The sequence below is a fragment of the Falco punctatus genome (assembly GCF_963210335.1).
Source record: "Falco punctatus genome assembly, chromosome: 20".
Taxonomy (NCBI): domain Eukaryota; kingdom Metazoa; phylum Chordata; class Aves; order Falconiformes; family Falconidae; genus Falco; species Falco punctatus.
Window position 1 is genome coordinate 6,022,763 of NC_137600.1, and position 17,941 is coordinate 6,040,703.

A 17,941-nucleotide genomic window follows, 5' to 3' on the forward strand; every position below is an offset into this window, starting at 1 on the left:
TATCCTGTCCCCAGCTCACCCAAAAGTGTTTCATACATCATTCTGTATTTCCATTTTCTTTGGTGAGGCAGTTAGCACAGAGTCACTGTATCAGCTACATCACAACTCTGGTTATCCCTTTCCCCACCAAAACCAACCAACTTCGGCACCTTAAATTTAAAGTATTTAATCTACAACAAGTATTTCCCTCACACAGGGGAAAAAAACCCACAACCAAACAAAACCACAAATAAAAAACCTCTCCAAAATTTGCTCCTTTTTCCAAGCACATTTTGCAGATTAGTATTTTCTTTATTCTGGGTACACTTCCATAGATTTAATTTCAGATCTTCAGTTATTTTTCTAAAACGTAACTATAGTCACAAGCCACAGTCTCATATGCAATTTGCTTAATGATGGACATGCTGAATTTAAAAAAAAAAATCAATCCTGTAACAAAGTTTGAAATAAGCAGTTATAGAGTAGTGCTGTATTTGCAGCACCTCAATAGAAGAGTTAACTGCACTTCATCTTAGTCTGCTTTATCACACACATAGCGTACTTTAGTCTTATCACAATTTATTGTTCATTAATTCTCCCATTACAGAGACTATATTTATTATAGTGGAATTAAACCAGCCTATGACAGAATCATAGGCAAATAAACAGATGTCAAATATCTGGAGAAGTTTAAAAGGACAGTTAGTGAAGTACTGTTCAGGGAAGTCACTGCATAAATTCAACTGACTTCTTTAGCTTCAGAAGGAGTTAAGTCATAAGACCATTCAAGTTATCAAAACGTACAGGTAGAGATACACACACATATACTACACATGTACATGCATGTATATATGCATACAGACATAAGAGTAATGCCCTTTCCTGGAGGGAAACCATAAGGAGTTAAAAGTATCTAGAAAAAGAAGCTATTTAACAGCTCTGTTCTGACACAACTGAAGCCACAGCTTTTTAGATGCCCACCTTAAATCTCTTGCACTGTTATGCTCACTTTTATATTATCCCGTAGCTCTCTTGAGGTCAGTTCCCCATTACTCTCAAGCAGCAGAAACCAAGCACATTAGCTTCTGTGACAGATTGACTCACCTGGAGTCTGTGTTTCTTGGGTTTTTTTGCTGTTGGGTTGGGGTGAGTTTTTTGGGTTTGTTAAGTTATTTCTTTTTTTTTTCCCCTCCCCAGATTTGGTACTTGGTGCCAGACACTGAAAATTTAACTTTACCTGCAGTGCTTGTTCCTGAATATCTCTAAACAACTCCATGTCTTTTTCAGTTAAGACATCCTGGCTTCCAAAAAAACGCTCCTCATTTTCCTGTTTTCCATCCCATCCGTCCTGATTGTCTGTAAATGAGAGAGAAAATTGTCTTCACTTACATTTACAATGGAGTTCTTGCTTTTTAGTGCAGTGACTAACATCATCTGGCTGTATTCAGACACACACCAAGTTTTTTTGATGGGATATTCTATTCAGATTTGGGACCACAAAAGAAGAGCCAGTTCTAAATTTGTGACCATGTAAGAAGTATTGTCATATATTTAACCTCATCCAAAACTCACCACATTCATAGTATCATGAAGGCATTTGTAATAATGACACAGTTTTGCATAAATGGCTTACCTCTAATGCCCATTTTTCACAAAAAAGCATCACAACTATTTAAATGCTGTATCTGGTGCAACTGAAACCAGGGCACTTATATTCATCACCCAACAAACACCTCTTCCACAAAAAAGTGAAGACAACCCACAAGATACTTCACCCCCAAAATATTAAGCTACATTATTGTTCTTCCAGCACCAGCTAGGCTAATGCCAGCAACTACTTTAAAGCTGTAAAACTTTTATGTTATTGCAGACTATTTCCCACTGCTTGCTTAGGAACAATTCAAGCTATGAAACTATTCGACAAGACTGTAAAGATCTGAGTACAGAGATTAATCTATGACTGGACCTTGATTTAATGTCTTAAGCCAGAAAACAAGGAAAGTAGAACTCTGCTCAAAAGAAGGGATGCTATCCAGCAAGAAAGAAGGTGCCAAACTGCACACAGCAGACTCCTCTAAGGCTGAAAAAATTAAGAAACATTGGCATGCAACCCCATACCATAGATTGGAAACTTACAGGTCTGTCAGACTGCTTTTAATTATCTTGTTTCCCATTTCAAACTTCTACTTTGCTGTTCTTATTTTCGTTAACCATCCCCTACATTACCTCTTTCAAATGTGATATATTCAGCACATTTCCTAGGGCTATCTGCAAGCCCTCATTACCTCAAAGCAATCATTTAATCCTTTATCACACTTTGTCATCATATATAGAGAGAGGCAAATGCCTCTAGGATCAATTCCTTTTTCCAACTGATATTCTACTTCAATGCACCAAAGATAACTGCATTTGAGTGTTAACTTTCAGCTCAAAGTTTCCGGCCTCTAACAATTCTAGTCACTTCAACATCCTAGCCTTTGAACATTTTCTTGGTGTATGGGATACTTACATTGGCAGGGTGAAAAATCTTTACCTGTGGGCCATTCTGAAGTGCTAGATTTCCTGGTACCCTTTTTCCTGATCCTGTACTGCTGAGAATAGTCTACTACTTCCCCTCGAGCTTTTCGTCCATCAGGGGAGGGAGTGAAGAATTTAGTAAGGCCATCTATAAGCCCTTTGGTTTTCTTGTTAAACTTTAAGGTGGTGCTGCCATCTCTGCAGAAGTCCAAGACGTCCGTCTGCTCCAGGTATCCTCCTTCTGATGTTGCTGACTGGCTGGACAGAGCAATCTTACGCTTCCGACCCCGACCAGGGCCAGTTCGGACTTTGCTGAAAGGGCCTTTTGAGCTAAAGAATAAGAAGGGGAAAGATATGGACAGAATATTTGGTAAGGTGGTTTGTTTCAGGCTGGACATTTTAAAACTCTATTGAGATAACTGATTATTTAACTCTTCTCAGAAGGACTGCCCTAGACTGACTGCTGTTTCAGGAAGCTGACTGGTTTTTGCACAATTTTTGCAACTACAGAGGACAGAAATAGGCTGCTTTTTCCTAAAAAGACAAACTAAGCATCTGTGCATAATTCCATGGATATATTTGGCAAGTGAAATGATGAAATAAAGGCAAAAGAGTTGTGAATAAATCATAAAATAAAAATTAAAAGAGACAAAAGAGCAACAGCGGATAGGTAGCTTTCCTTTTGCCCCTCTGAATTATATCGGGAGTTCCTCTAAGCAAAGGTATCACACAGATTGAAAATAATTAGGGTGCTTAAGAGACACATTCCCTTCATGTTTTTATAAGCATTAAACTTTCTAGGATTTTTCTCCAGAACATCCTTTGGTGCTACTGTTTAGAATCAAGTGGTAGTTCAACTTCTTTTTTTAAGCTGATCCAAGGCCCAAAACATAAGTTCTTGTGACGTGCTCCTTCACTGTTTTGTCCCCTGCACAGTCAATAGTGCTGCATCACAACAAGCACTGCACAGCAATCTTAATTCAAGGAAATGGCTCTGGCTGAACAGCGATCCAAAGAATTTCCACCCACCAAAATCTAAATCCCTGATGACTGGCCGCCCCACAACAACCATGACAAAACCACACAATCTGTCCTAGCACAATATAGAGCTCTCCAAAAATGCAGAAGCATGTGGAATGGAAGCAGAAAGGGGCCAAATATTTTCTGGCAGCAGTGTCAGATTAAACGTGTGTCAAAAAACAACCTTGCATGCTTTATTGTAGATGAGTTAGTTTCTCTAAACATCAGAAAGGGTTCTGGAGAAATGCAAAGCAAAACAATTATGCTGGAAGAAGCAGCCATCCAGCAAAACAGACCTGACACAGACAGCAAAATGAATCTTTGATTATAAGGAATAGTGCAAAACTGAATAGTAAGTTACCACGAAGAGTCAAAAATCTAGGCAAAAAGAAGCACTAAGGCTACTTCTAGGCTTTCACAGCAATCTTCAGAAATACTGTATTAAAGACTAACAAAAAGCTCTTAGTTGTACAAGAAACCTTTTAACAAAGTAGACCGCACACTTCAGAAATACCCACTGCCCTATAAAATCTCATAGCTTACTCCTCCTTACAAAGAGACTTACGTTGTATTTTGATTCTTTAACCTGTTTTTTGGACGTCCTATTGGGTTAGCATAGCGTCGTTTTATCTGTGCTGCCTTCTTGTGTAAAAGTTTTCTTCCTTTCTTCCGTGGCCGACATATTTGACATATCCACATACCTGTAAGACACAAGTCCCCATCACCGAATGCAAAGAACACCTAAATAAGACAAAAAGGAGAATTGCAAGGCCCAGGCCTTCCAACAGAAAGGGTAGGAACAGTACCAAAGGCCCAAATTATCACATATACACATAAGAAAAATTATGTGTATGCTCTAGCAATCTCAACTTAAGCCCAGTTAATTTCACACACACACCCCCTCAGATATACTTCCCACAACCATGGCAGGAAGTCTCTTTAATTTGTAGCACATTATCAGAAAACAAAAAAACCCACAAAAAACCAAAAAAAAAAAAAATCACCACATTTAAGTATCACATATTCTGCTTATGACTACACTAGTTCCAACTATCTTCTATAGGTAAATATTCTTCTACCTACTAAGGAAGAACCTCCCATAGATAACCTGCTTTCTGATGGAAAAAGAGAAGTTTGGTTGTATTCCAGAATTCTCCACTGTCCAAACAGATTAACTTCTAAGTTTTTGAAGTCCTATCTCCTTCTTTTGTAAAAGGCTATTAATTCAAATGGAAGCTGATAATTGTAAACTGAAAGAATCACTTCTATTCCTTAAAATGTCAAAGATTTTGTTCAAAACCTTCAGAGAGTAACAGGAAGCAGGACACAACGGAAAATCCAGATGCGAAGCTCTGACCTTTCTCTACTTTCTAATACCTGAAAAGCAATACTGTAAAGAGCAAGTTAAACGCAGCTAAGAGGACCAAATACGTGAAAGCACTTTCTACCTACTGACTTCTTCCAACACCATCCTAAATTAACCTTTTCATCACAGAGTCCTCACCTTTTGGCATCCTGGTAAGAGGGGGGTCACAGCACTCCATGTGAAAGCCACGGTCACATGAGTCACAAAACAGCATGTTATCCTGTTGAAAACAGGTAACGTTAATCTCTCTACATATGCATCAGGATCAAGCCCTCCATTAGTCACCATCTCAGAGAACACAGTTTTCAACTACAGACCCATCATAGTATTTCACAGGTCTCAGAAATACTAGACTCAGACAAAAATTGCAAATATTTGACTCTCGAATGATTTTATTCTGTAGTTTAACAAAACATCCACAGAACTGCTATCCTCTTCACTCAGTGCATATTCCACTGTACTCACAGCATTTTTGCCCTGATCTCGACAGGAACTGCATGTTTTGCACTCAATACACTGCCATCGCAAGGCTTTCACTCGAACTGTCAACTCTGGAGAGAACTTCAAACAGGACGGATGACCTACAGGAAAAAAAAAAAAAAAAGAGAAAATTATACCAGTAAAAGCATTCCACTGCTGTTAAGGCTCACAAGTAGCTCACTTTATCAATTATGTATTCCCATGCAGAATTTTGGTTATCCAGACAGTCCTGTTTTCAGGTGCATCTATTCCTATCTACTTATAACACAAAACAAACACCCTAGATAGCAAACGGTAGGCCCACATACAAAAGAACACTAAAATAATTTTCCATAACTGAATTGAGAAACATGATAAAACTGGTCATCATTACCACATTTTTAAAGAAACCTCCAAGAGACAACCAAACTATTTGTGTTAGGTTAACTTAACTGCCTCCCCTCTGGGAGCATGAAATTCAGATGAATTAACTGTATTATATGCCATAGATGCATCCTCCTCATACGTATGGGTCAGGAGCAGTCATTATACCAAGCTCTTCTGTCTCAAGTGGACATTATTACTAGCAGCACTGTAAATGGTCACCTACCACTGTTGCCACAGTCAGCACAAGAAATGAGCTCTTCAGGTTTCTTCTCTCGATTTTGCTCTTTTGTACCAAGGCAGAAACTGCAGATTGGAATTGGTTCAGCAACCGGCTGTGACGAAAATAGACAATAAAAGTACTGAGTTTATCAAGGGAACAAATTGTAATACACAAAATCACACAGACATTTATATCATATGTGAACAGTATGTAATCTACACCATGTCTCACAGATTTTAGTTGGTTCTCACCACACAATACCACATTAACCGTAACTTGAATAGAAGTTAGAACTCCAAAGACAAGAGACACAATCCCAGGTACAAAGGAAAAGAGAATGGAATTTCAGGTCTAGGGGAAACTTGGAAAAACAAGCTGGGAAAGAGGGCTATAAATTAATACATAACTGAATGCAAAGTTAAAAGAGAGTTGGTGCCTTAATTTGTAAACAAATGAATGAGCTATGAGGCGATGCAGTGGTGGAAAAAAGGCACAGATGACTGCTGAACACAGTAGCCTTAGAAATTCCCATCAGGTATCCAAAAAGCAGTAGTGCAGTCATCAAAAGCATTTGCAATACATTACCCAGAATAAAATGTATTACAGATCAAGTACAACAACTGCACAACTATTAACATGGTTATGAAAAATGAAAAGAAAAGAAAATTCTCTTTTAACAAACTAAGTTTTCAAGCTGTATCTTTACCTCAGCATACAGAACCAGGACACTTACAGACTGAGGTGTGTTCCTTAAAACGCCACTAGATGGAAACCAGCAGAACACCTTAGGAAATTTGCTATTTCAAAATTAAGCCACACAACGTGGAGCAACTACTTGGGAATGAAAGCCTAACACTCCTCATCCTGAGCACAAGTATTTATCCTAGCCTCCAGGTAAATGCCAGGCGGTGTTAAAATGTAAACTAATATGAATTCACCTACTCAAACCATTACAGTTTGAAACACATTCACAGGTTTAGTTAATTGAAGGATTCCAGTTTCTTCTCCTTTTGAGAAAGGAAGAGTACAAGATAACTGTAGATAGTTATGCCAAGCATACAAGTTGTTAATGTCAAAGTGGGAGGGGGAAACTACATCTTCACTTCCACAAGAAGCATCTTTCCAGCCATAGTCGCCACAGTAATGTTGGCTAAAATCAGCTATGTAGGGATCCCCCATCCTCTTTTAACACAAGAGAGGGGACTGACTGTACACAAATTGTTCTCTTTTTGTTCAAGACTGAACTCTAGGTGCCAGACAGCTAGTTGCTTCCAGTCAGTATGAGGTTTACTGGGGTGGGGGAAAACTGTTATTAAGGGTCAGTCTGTGTTTTATTTTCTTTGGAATCAAGAATTCAGGAATTAAATTTACTCTCTACCTTCTGAGAAACATTCACTTGTCTTCTTACCTTCAGTCTCTTCTTCCTGAGGAATACTTACTACCTCTTGGAACAAGTTATTATTAACTAACTTTCACCTTTCCCATAAAAATAATAACTTGTTCTTTTTTTGCTATTTTATTCACATTCCAATACTACACAAAGTAGATAAGCACCATTATTCCCATTTTCTGATAAGAAAATGCCCAAAGAAAATTCCTTGACTAATGTCAACAGGCAGATCAGTGTGGGAACTAAAGAATGCAGTGATCTGCAGCAGGCATCTCCTGGTCCTCTCTGAAAGAAATGCGATGATCTTGGATCCACCAACAGTTGCAGTAAAAAGGTTTATAATCCTTTACAATACAATTTGGCATGTTCACTCATCCTTTATATTTGGTCACATATTAACTGAGTTAAAATCTAATTTAAAAAAAAAAAAGCAAAGTATAACTTCTACAATATTACAAGTGTCATTTTGCCAGAAATGCCATTGTGAACATAATTTCACAACCCAGAATCATTCCTTTCCCTCTCTTTTTAGTCTGCAGTTAAGTTTCATAACGAGTATCAGCTACATTATAACAGTTTTTCAGACAGAAGGTAAGATGGAAGATTTATTCTTTCTAATACTTAAACTTTAATGTGAATGAGCATTCAACAGCATCAATTTCCCTGCATGGCTAAACCTTACTTTCTGACACAAACTGATTTTTAACTCTAATGCTGAGGTTTACATCTGGAATGAAAAAAAAATAATAAAAAAAAAGGCAACAAATCAGAAGAAAGGTTAAATGACAAAAAAATTTCTATTATTCTACACACTTCTGTTAGCTTTGAAGTTACCAATTCAAAGCAGAAATAATTAAACAAATGAAAACCTCCAAAAATACAAAAAGAAACTATGATCTAAACCCCCAGCACACTTCCTTGCTCTGAATATAGAATAATCTCAGTGGTACGGAACAAGCACAAAATGTTTATTTTCTTAATACAAAAGGGACAATATACTTTCAGAACTGAAATCTGCACCAAATTTCAATCTCAGCTGCTTGCGTATCTCAAGAAAACATTTATGGCTTTAGTTCAAAGGGTTGTAAAATGCTGAGTTAATTCAGAGACCTGATGTAAGCCTAAAATGCCTGCGTTGCCAGTCTGGATATATAGAATCAAACTCCTAAAGGCAAGTACTCAGAAATTCTGTCAACATATAGTTACAATTAAACAACCAGAAGAATTTCATTCTCCACTATTTATGTAATCACAGTAGCACTTGGAGACATTATTATTGATGGAGAAGGGCTATACTCCAACATCACAAGACAAGGAAACCAGACAAATCATATTTGCGATCACAGTAAAAATTGATGTTTTTACCATCCCTGACAGATTACATCAAGAATGCATTTGGTCTAACATCTGCAAGTGTGGTAAAATGAACTTAATTATGCAGTCACACCTTATTAACTGTATTAGCGAACTGTAATATAACCACAGATAAAACATTCAAACTTTTGGCAGCGCTTAAAGAGCACGTAAGCACCATTTGGTAATTATGTTTCTCTCTCTCTTTTTTTTTTTTTGTAAGAAATGAAGGAGAATAGCTTTACTACTTCTAGAAGGAGTCGTACACTACAGCCCCTGACGAAGTGATGTAGTTTGAAAAACTGAACTCCTTGCAAAGCATGAAGTATAAAAGGGGGTTTATCTCATCAACATCACAGCAGACACCATGGGAAGAGATAAATTGTGTGAAAGCAGATAAGAAGATTGCAAGATTTTTGCCAGCAGTTTTAGGTGTACGTGAAAGATACAGCAAGAATGACAAACTATTATTGGCCAGCAAGTAAGAAAAATAAAGACAACTGAACAAGAAATGAATGGCAAAAGGCTCCTTGTGTGGAGCAGATGACAAAGTTGTAAGTGATGTCAAAAAGGAATAAATATTTCCTATCTACTTTTGCTTTATATGTTTAAATATCACAGACAAATACAAGAACAATATAAAATAGAAATTAGATTATCAAGAGTATTATTAGGATTGTGTGTCTAGCTCAAATATTCACATAACAGCAGAATATGGAAATAATTTTCAAGGAACATGCAATAAAATTATTTAAGAATAGATGACCTACAGAAATTAATATAGTCAGGAATGACTTGGAAATGAACTGGACACATGTGAAGTTTTTACACATGGAAAAAATACAAACTTATCAACATATTAATATAGAACAACCTTTCTGACAAAGCAATAGCAAATGAACCAATTCCTGACAGTATAGATAGGCAGAGTCTTAAAATAAACTTCTTTTTTTCTATATGCAAGTCAAGTAATAAAGACAAAACAAGAGAAACCCATAGCCAACAGATGTATAGATAATAAGAGGCTCTTTTAAATGTATTATGGGTAAAGAATCCTAAGCACAGCTTTTCTTAAAAAACATCACAGATTACTGAAAACATAAGAAAGGCAGAAATATTGCACAAATATTTGCTTTGTTTTGGGGAAAAGCTACTGAGGTAATCCTACCACATGATGTCAATGAGATGCCCTCCACAGCAACCCAAAGTAGTTCCCATTTAAAAATCTCCCAATGTTACCATTCATATGCCAACGACTGATGCTACTAACACTTCAAGCTTTTATGATTCCTACTAAAGATCATCTTCTGTACAGCTTCCTAAGAAACAATTAACAGCTTAGATGCATTCAATACATCCTTTCTGCCAACACCTTCCTACCTAGTGGGAAACCTTGTGGCACTGAACACTGCAGTCCTATATACTCATTCATCAAAGAACAATAGGACAATAAAAGAAATATTGTGCATGTAAACCTATTGTGTACTTCAAGCAATATGTACTACACTATATCAAAATTTACCTGTTGGCCCAAACTTTAACTTAAATTATATGTTAGCCTCTACCATAAGTACTGTTTGATATAGTTTCAGACGATTTACACATGCCTACACATTTGAATCTCTTCCCAAGTACACACAGTTCATTTGTACAAGAATGGACATTTCACAAGTGACAGCAGACATTTCTGGATACCAGTGATGCTGTTATTCATTGAAGGTATCAATCGTCAATTGCATATTTGCATATCTCTGGTCCCAATGCTGTGGTTAGTTTTCACCGAAGTAATTTTAAAATAGCTCCTTGCTAAACTGCACGCAGAGCATGCTGAAATAGTTTTTGCAGGGCAGAATAAGACTGATGGCAGTTTCACTCCTTTTGGCACGGAAAAGCCAGCAACAACGAACAGTGGTATCAGCCACTGTATTTTATAGGAACATGTAAGTGACATGTCAATCAAAGTAATTTCTGGAAGCAATCTAAACAAAGGTCTGACAGACATCCAAGCTCAGAAGAAATTTCAGATGGCTGTGCCCCTTTGAACAATATTTAGAGCTACCACTTTTCTCCTGATGGCAAAAACCACAAACACCATCACACCCCAGGAAAAGCACCAAGGAAATATCAATTCAACAGTGCAGGATACATGATTAGCATCAGAGAACGTTGTCAGAAACCTCCACTCTTTTTGATCTGAAAGACTACAACATTTTTTTTCCTCAGTGAGGAAACCATAAATTTTGATCCACTGTTTCTTTTTATCTTCCTCAAATCCATGACTCCTCCCTTCCAGAATTCAAAACCTAGGAGTTAAAACAATCACTTATATAACCTGACACACTTTAAAGAAGTCTACTACATTAATGAAGCAGTTTGGGGCGTTTTTCGGGGGGGGGGGGGGGGGGGGGGGGGGGGGAGGAAGACTACCATACCAGATTTATGAAAGTATTTTTTATAAATATATCTTTATTCCATCAATGGATTGCTGTCAGAATGAAAGCTTCCTGAGCCACAGTCCCACATTTTTTAAAATATGTACAACACCTGCTACTCTCCAAGCTTTGTAGCTGAAGGTTTTACCACTACATCCTAAGGAACGTATCAACTTCCTGCTGCTTTAATTTGCTCCCTCACCTTCCATGAGAAAAGCTAGTAAAGGAAGACACAGGAGAAAAAAAAAATCCAGAACTTTAAACAGAAGTCCTTGGGGTTTATTTTAAATAAGAAGCGCTCTACAAAATTAGTATTTTATAATTACAGTCAGCAACATGGCATCTCAGAGATGCTCCCTGACAAAAGTCTGTTAGAGCATGAATTATGTGATCTACTAACCAAGGAATTCTACTTTCCTTTGGAGCAAGAGCTTACTCCAGGCAGCGGTACCCCAGAGTGTACTTGCTCTTTTTCCTGGTCAGCAAGGCCACCCCCACCTTATCAACAGTAACAACAATAATCTCCACTTGTCTGTGCTTTGATTTACTTGCTGTAAAAAGGAACATTTCCTTTTCTCAAATTCTGACATTAGAGTTCAACTTCAGCACAGCAGTTACACTGGAACTGAACAATTCCATTGTTTTCGTTGTCATTTCAGCTACCTTAATTCAGCTGTGTGTAAGCACTACCAGTGGAAGTTAACTGGTGTAAGGGAAGAATTATTTTTCTTTGACCTGTTTGACTTAAAGGGAAAACTCAAAGCAATTGTGCAATCCAGCGCAGCTGACTTTTACTGAAAATTTTTAGAATTTGATTATAATGTTACAGCAACATAGCTCTAAAGAGTAGTGAGCATGAAAAAACAGGTACAACCAAGTAAGCTTGCACCTGATGTATTTCATCAGGCCGCCATGCTGCTTCACTAAGCATAAGCCTCAACTTTCCTAGTCCATGAACTTTCACTTGCATGCTTTTCTTTTGCTCATGTCTACACAGCATTTGTATTTGCAAGTCACTTTAAATCATTAAACGAGACTTAAATACGCTTCTCTTCACCTTGTACATGCTTATATCCAACTTCACCCCCAAAATCCTCAGGTAGCTGCAGCAAGGTATATGGCATTAGTCAGAAGAAACTTTGTTTCTAGAAAAAGATGACTTACAAATAAAGTTAATTCAAGTAATCAAATAACCAAACTTTAAGGATACTCCCACGACTGCCACACAATATTGCATCAAGGAGTCTTCTGCAACACTGTTTCACTAGTTGTAATATAATATACTTTGTTCTTGCATTTAAAAAAGCAGCACTACTATGGCCCCTGCAGACTTGTATACAAATTATAGGGAATTTATTGTATTAGCAGTTCACATCTGAATTATTTCAGATTCAATGATAGCTTCATACGATCGCACATGCTTTCCAGCTATGCAACTTAAGTAGTTACAAAATGGTTATATGATCATAATAGATGCATATTCCTTGTGAAACATTAGAAGACATGAACAATCATATTTGTTATGGTTCTCCCTATCTCGTATTTTTCCATAGGTTACTGACCAGCAAGGCTTAGCAGTAAATTTCATTAGCTACCTTGCAAATTATTTTTTTCTTGAATATAAATACTTTTCTGCAAACTGGAGGAACAGAAAGTAGATACCGCTTCATAGAAACTTCCCAAAATACAGCTGGCCTCATCTAACCATGGCTATCCTATATCATTTGTGAAAGCAGAGATGGAATATTCATCCAGCTTTTCAGGAAAGAACTATTTCACATATCCTCTGCAGGAACTTAATGAGCAATTAATTTAATCAAAGAGAATTTTGCAGAACCTCTGTACAGTCAACCGCTTAAGATAGTGTTTCTTATATCTTCTAGCCAGTGTTTGTGCACACCCTGTTCATCCCCATAGTCCTTCAAAACTTGGATATCCACATGTAAACATTGCCTAGCTTTGGAAGGACCACAAAGGCTATCCTTCACAGTCTCAATGTTTCCTTATTTACCACCTCTAACAAACTACAAACACTTAACAACATTAAAAAAAAAAACCCAACAAATCAGCTATAGTTTGGGGGAATAAAGAATAAGATTCTACTAGAATTCAAACCATTTCAGAATAATTTATTAAATTGGAATAACTTTGAATGTGGAGATCAGGCTACTCTTCCAAAGTTTCTGCATGAATCTGTGTTATGCTAAGTATGGAGAGATTTCACTGCTGCTGTGTTTGTTCAGCAAAGAACATCCTGGCAAGTGAAAAACGCAAGCACACAATGAAAGATTCGTGAAAACAAGACTGCAAGCAGCCAGTTCAGTTTCATGCTGCAAATTCTTGGCAGACATTCAACTCCTTCTGCTGTTTTTCTTGCAAGACATCTATCTGTATGTCGTCACCAGATTCAGCGAGGGAGGGAGCCAGAACAAATTGGACTGACAGTGTAAGCAAGTATGACACAGCCTGCCAGCCTCTCAGCACATGTTGTTACTATACAAAGGATGTCTAGAAACCAAATGTGCTCTACAGATTCACAGACTGTACCCTCTCCTGAAGGTAACTTCGGAGAAGTGCCTATGGAAAAAGTGAGGGGCGAAAACCCCTTAATAAAGCCTCAGTCCTGGCCAATCCATTTGCTTTGTAGTCTTAATTTAGGAAAAGAGAGGCAGGAAACTCCTCAAAACTCACAGCCAGCTCTGTAGCCCACACTGTCAGTCATCACTGCCAGTAACCTGAATGCACTTTACTTCCTGCAGAAATTTAATACCACAAGAGGCTCACTAGATACCAGGACTGTCTTTGCCCCACCATCACACAACTGCTTGTAGTAGTCACTGTAGTTGGAATTGAGGTGTAAAGTTAAAGCTAGTGTAAAACAAATACCTACACTTACACCAGCTTCCCTCCTCCACCCACCCACACCCCCCCTTTTTTTTTTTTTTTTTTTTTTGCTTTGGTCTTTAAGATATCTTGAATGCTAGCCCTCCAGACAGAAAATCTACCAAACCAGTATTTACAGAACCATCCCAACTATGGTACATTTGTTTCTTAGCTAGAAAGCTATCATCCAGGAGCACTGATAGATGGCTTCTGAAGATTCATGCTAGGTAATAGTTTTTTGTGTGTCTGTTTTTATACAAGTGACAAACCATTACTCCTCACTTCAAATGGCCCATGCTACTGCAAAGGTCTGCCTCAAATGCTGAAGCTAACTGGAAAGAGGAGATGAACCAGAAAAGCCAGAGGGGAAGTACAACCTACACCACGTGAAGGAAATTATTTAAAACATGAGGAAACATGTTTCAGTGAGCATTGCATCACAAAGCCTGGATTCCATGCCTTTTCAGTGGCTGGGGAAGAAAACTGCTTCAGTTCCATGCCTCAATAAAATCAGGACTAATGAATTTTATATTACCAAAGCAATTTTACACATATTTTTGCTGTATATAGGGAAATGAGCATAATCTGGGAAATACTATTCAGTAGCATCAACTTATGGCAGCAATGGGTTCAGTTTTTTTAACCTAGTGAATGAAATGAACCATCCTTCTTTTATCTGAGTTACAAAATCACAATTTTTAATTATATCTCCAGAGAGTATGATGAGGAAAAAATATGAAGCAACTGAAAGTAAAACCAGAAATTCCTCAGAATATTCTTTGTGCTCAAGAACAGAATGCTAAATATATTTTAATATACACAGGTATGTATGTTTGCCTGCGTGGATGGGTATTTTGTCTCCAATTCACTTAGGTGAGTCTCACTTGAAAGAAAGAAGCATATTTGTATGGCAGAATGATGGCCTAAGAAACGAGGCTATGTTACAACAAGTGTAAATGAGAAAAGACTAAAAAAGTATACAGAAGAAACTACAAGCATGAAACAAATACCTCTTCCTAAGAGAAACATAAAAGGGTCACTTAAAAAGAAAAATCAAAGGAATTCAAGATAAGTGCTGCTGTTTTAAGGAAGGACTACTACAATGGAGAGAACATCCGAAATGCTGCCACAAGAGTAAAGTGAAGTGTGAAGGTTAATAGCTTAGATATTAGTGCACTATATACAGGCTGAATTCTATGCGGTGGTTATGACATCTGGAAACCTACGAAAAAAAAGCAGATACTACTTGGGGATACTGCTTGCAGCTGATGTTCAGACTGAAGAATCTGCCTCACTATTAGGCATGTACATAGCAAGAACTTTACAGAATGTCAACTAGAAATATTTAGACAGTCAGTCGTTAAATAACCTTCCCAGAGCTAACAAGTCCTCTAATCAGAGGATTAAAACAACTCAAGATTTGTACAGTCACAATCAGAATCACATGCCAAGACTTCCTGCTTGCAAAAAAGGGGGGGGTGGGGGTGGGGGTGGTGCGGGCAGTGGGAAAGGGAGGGTTACATTTCTTTATTTGCAACATAAAGAAAACTCCACCTGACATCCGATTCAGGAACCCGGCAGTTCAAGTTACTGAAGTTTTCTTTGCTCAAAGCTATATGCTGTAACCTCTCTCTTGTACTTTATCCCAGCTTCCTAATTTTCAAGAAAATAAAGGATGCTGCCTTAGAAGCAACAGATGATTGTATAACTCAATTTTAGATGAAATAGTATTTCTAAGTAGTCACAGACTTTCACAGCTGCAAAAGCAAAACACACTCCTCAAATCAACAGCAAACTAAAATCTTGACTCCTCTCATTGGAAACAGTCTGCGTTTCATGATACTTTGATATTCACATAAAATAAGAAACTTGTGTACTTACTCTGATCTCTAAAATGAATAAATTACTTTGGGGAAGAGACTTTTGTAAACACCTAAGTAGTTTCTGCACATATAGGTAATTATTCCATCTCTAAACACTGTACACTGCTTTACTTCAACATTAACTGCATCCCTAAAAGGAGGGAAAGTACTTCAGTTAGAAAATCTACACAAATGACAAAAAATACTTAACAATGTGCAGGAGCCCACAAACATGGTAACAGCGAAGGCACAAAAAGAACTGTGAATGAGAATTCAGTGCACATTAAAAATATCTACCCGATACAAGGCTGCTATTTGTAGTTTACTTAGGATACCCACACAAGTGCAACTACAGGACCAAATCTACTCACTTTTTGAAGCTCTACCACCTTGAACACAGGAAAAAAAAGAAAATAAACACTCTGCATATAATTCTTCACTATTAAAATCAACTGCTCCATATAACACCTGACAGTACATTTTAATGAAGTCACATGTTCTTGACCCTTATTCAGTGCTATGCTCCCTCCCTGCACGCTGTGCAGTCTGCACAAGCATGGATCATTCTCATGTAAGCAGCCTTACACAGCAAGTGTGGCAAAAACTCAGGCACAGATAAAACCTTTTCCAAACAGGTCTGCTACTCAGAGACTACCCTTACAAAGGTACCCTGAATTTGCAAAGTAAAAGCCAGATGAAGTCTGTGCTGAAGTAAGGCAGTCAGTCACTGTATATGAAAGTATATTTAAAAAAAATAAAAATTAAAATGGGTAGCAGCACAAAATGAGTGCATCTACTTTCTTCTGAGATCGCGCTAAAGATTTTGCATGCATCTTAATGATTAGCAGCTTCTAAAGCTTAGTCATTGTAACGCTGAGCAGCAGAATTTCTTTCTTTCCTTCCACACACACCTTCAAGGAATTCACTATGAGTCCAGACAAGCTCAGAGATCCAGCACTCCAATCAGAACACCTCATTACTAAATATCTAAGATTGAGTCTCAAAAGACCAAGGAGAAACCTAATGCCTGGGAGAGGCTGTATATTGTTGAAGAATTTTAAATTAAGTCAAACCTACACACACATCTAAAAGCTGTATCTGTCACCAATTTTTCTGGATTAGATGGGATAGTTTAACAGAAATGAGGAGAAACACATAGAAATGGTGATTTCCTTTATAATTCAGAACATCTTTTAGTTTTGACATAATTTCTGTTTTACACATGGATAAATGCAGACAGAATGGTAACTCAACTTGCTGAGAAAGATTTAAAAGCAAAGATTCCAGAAAAGGAGGAGCTCTATTCTCATATTATTAATAACACTTTTGCAGCTGTGTACCAAGATCCATAATTTGTTCTATCCAATTTTCAGAAATAAATGAACTGTAATAATTAATTACAAGTTTTAGTAATTCATAGGTCTTCACAGAAACATGCCTGGAAGATTCAGTATTTTCAACCCAGAATTCATCGTTCATGCATGGGTCTACAGACTGGTTAACCAGCCCTCAAAAGTAACTCAAAACAAGCAAATACATTACCAATGGGATTCTGTTTGCTATGCAATAATCATTCTTTTTGGACACCCTTCTCCCTCCTTTCTTTTCCATCTCACTACAAGTTGAGATTTACCACAATCGCAGCAACAATGGAAAGACTGCCAGGTTCCTGGACAATGGAACAAGCAATGAGCTGCAACTTCTTGCCCAGTGCCTGAAAATGGATTAGGAGCTGTTCCAAGGAAAGGTGTTCACACAGTGAGAAAAAAAATCGGTGAGGACAGAAAAATTAAGTCAGGTTTACACAACAATGAAAGAGAAAACCTAACAGGTAGAAGACTAACGTGACTTATCACAACTCATTAGCATAAATTTAGTTAAAAACCTTTAATGAGTCAATAAGGAATAAAACTACCTACCCACCTACTCCATAGAGGACAGAAGTCAAAGAACTCAATAGTCTGTCACACATAGAATGTGTTTACCAGATTTACTGTTGATTGCACATTTGTACTTATTTTAAGAACATGGAATGTATGTTACAAGTAGAATGACATTACCTCATTTAATATT

At 37.5% G+C, this 17,941-nt stretch overlaps 1 protein-coding gene across 2 annotated transcripts in view; it reads right to left on the reverse strand.

The window, feature by feature from the left end:
- Window positions 1-17,941, reverse strand: part of KAT6A (lysine acetyltransferase 6A) — a 51,091-nt gene that overhangs the window by 22,154 nt on the left and 10,996 nt on the right. Inside the window, exons 4-9 of one of the 2 annotated variants that reach the window (XM_080370505.1) lie at window positions 5,952-6,060; window positions 5,348-5,463; window positions 5,021-5,102; window positions 4,082-4,217; window positions 2,513-2,826; window positions 1,217-1,335 (exon numbers count right to left, since the gene is read on the reverse strand). In XM_080370505.1, coding sequence (XP_080226631.1) covers window positions 1,217-1,335; window positions 2,513-2,826; window positions 4,082-4,217; window positions 5,021-5,102; window positions 5,348-5,463; window positions 5,952-6,060 — 876 coding nt within the window. Of the gene's footprint in view, window positions 1-1,216; window positions 1,336-2,488; window positions 2,827-4,081; window positions 4,218-5,020; window positions 5,103-5,347; window positions 5,464-5,951; window positions 6,061-17,941 lie in introns of both variants that reach the window. The other variant, XM_080370504.1, reaches the window with a different exon arrangement.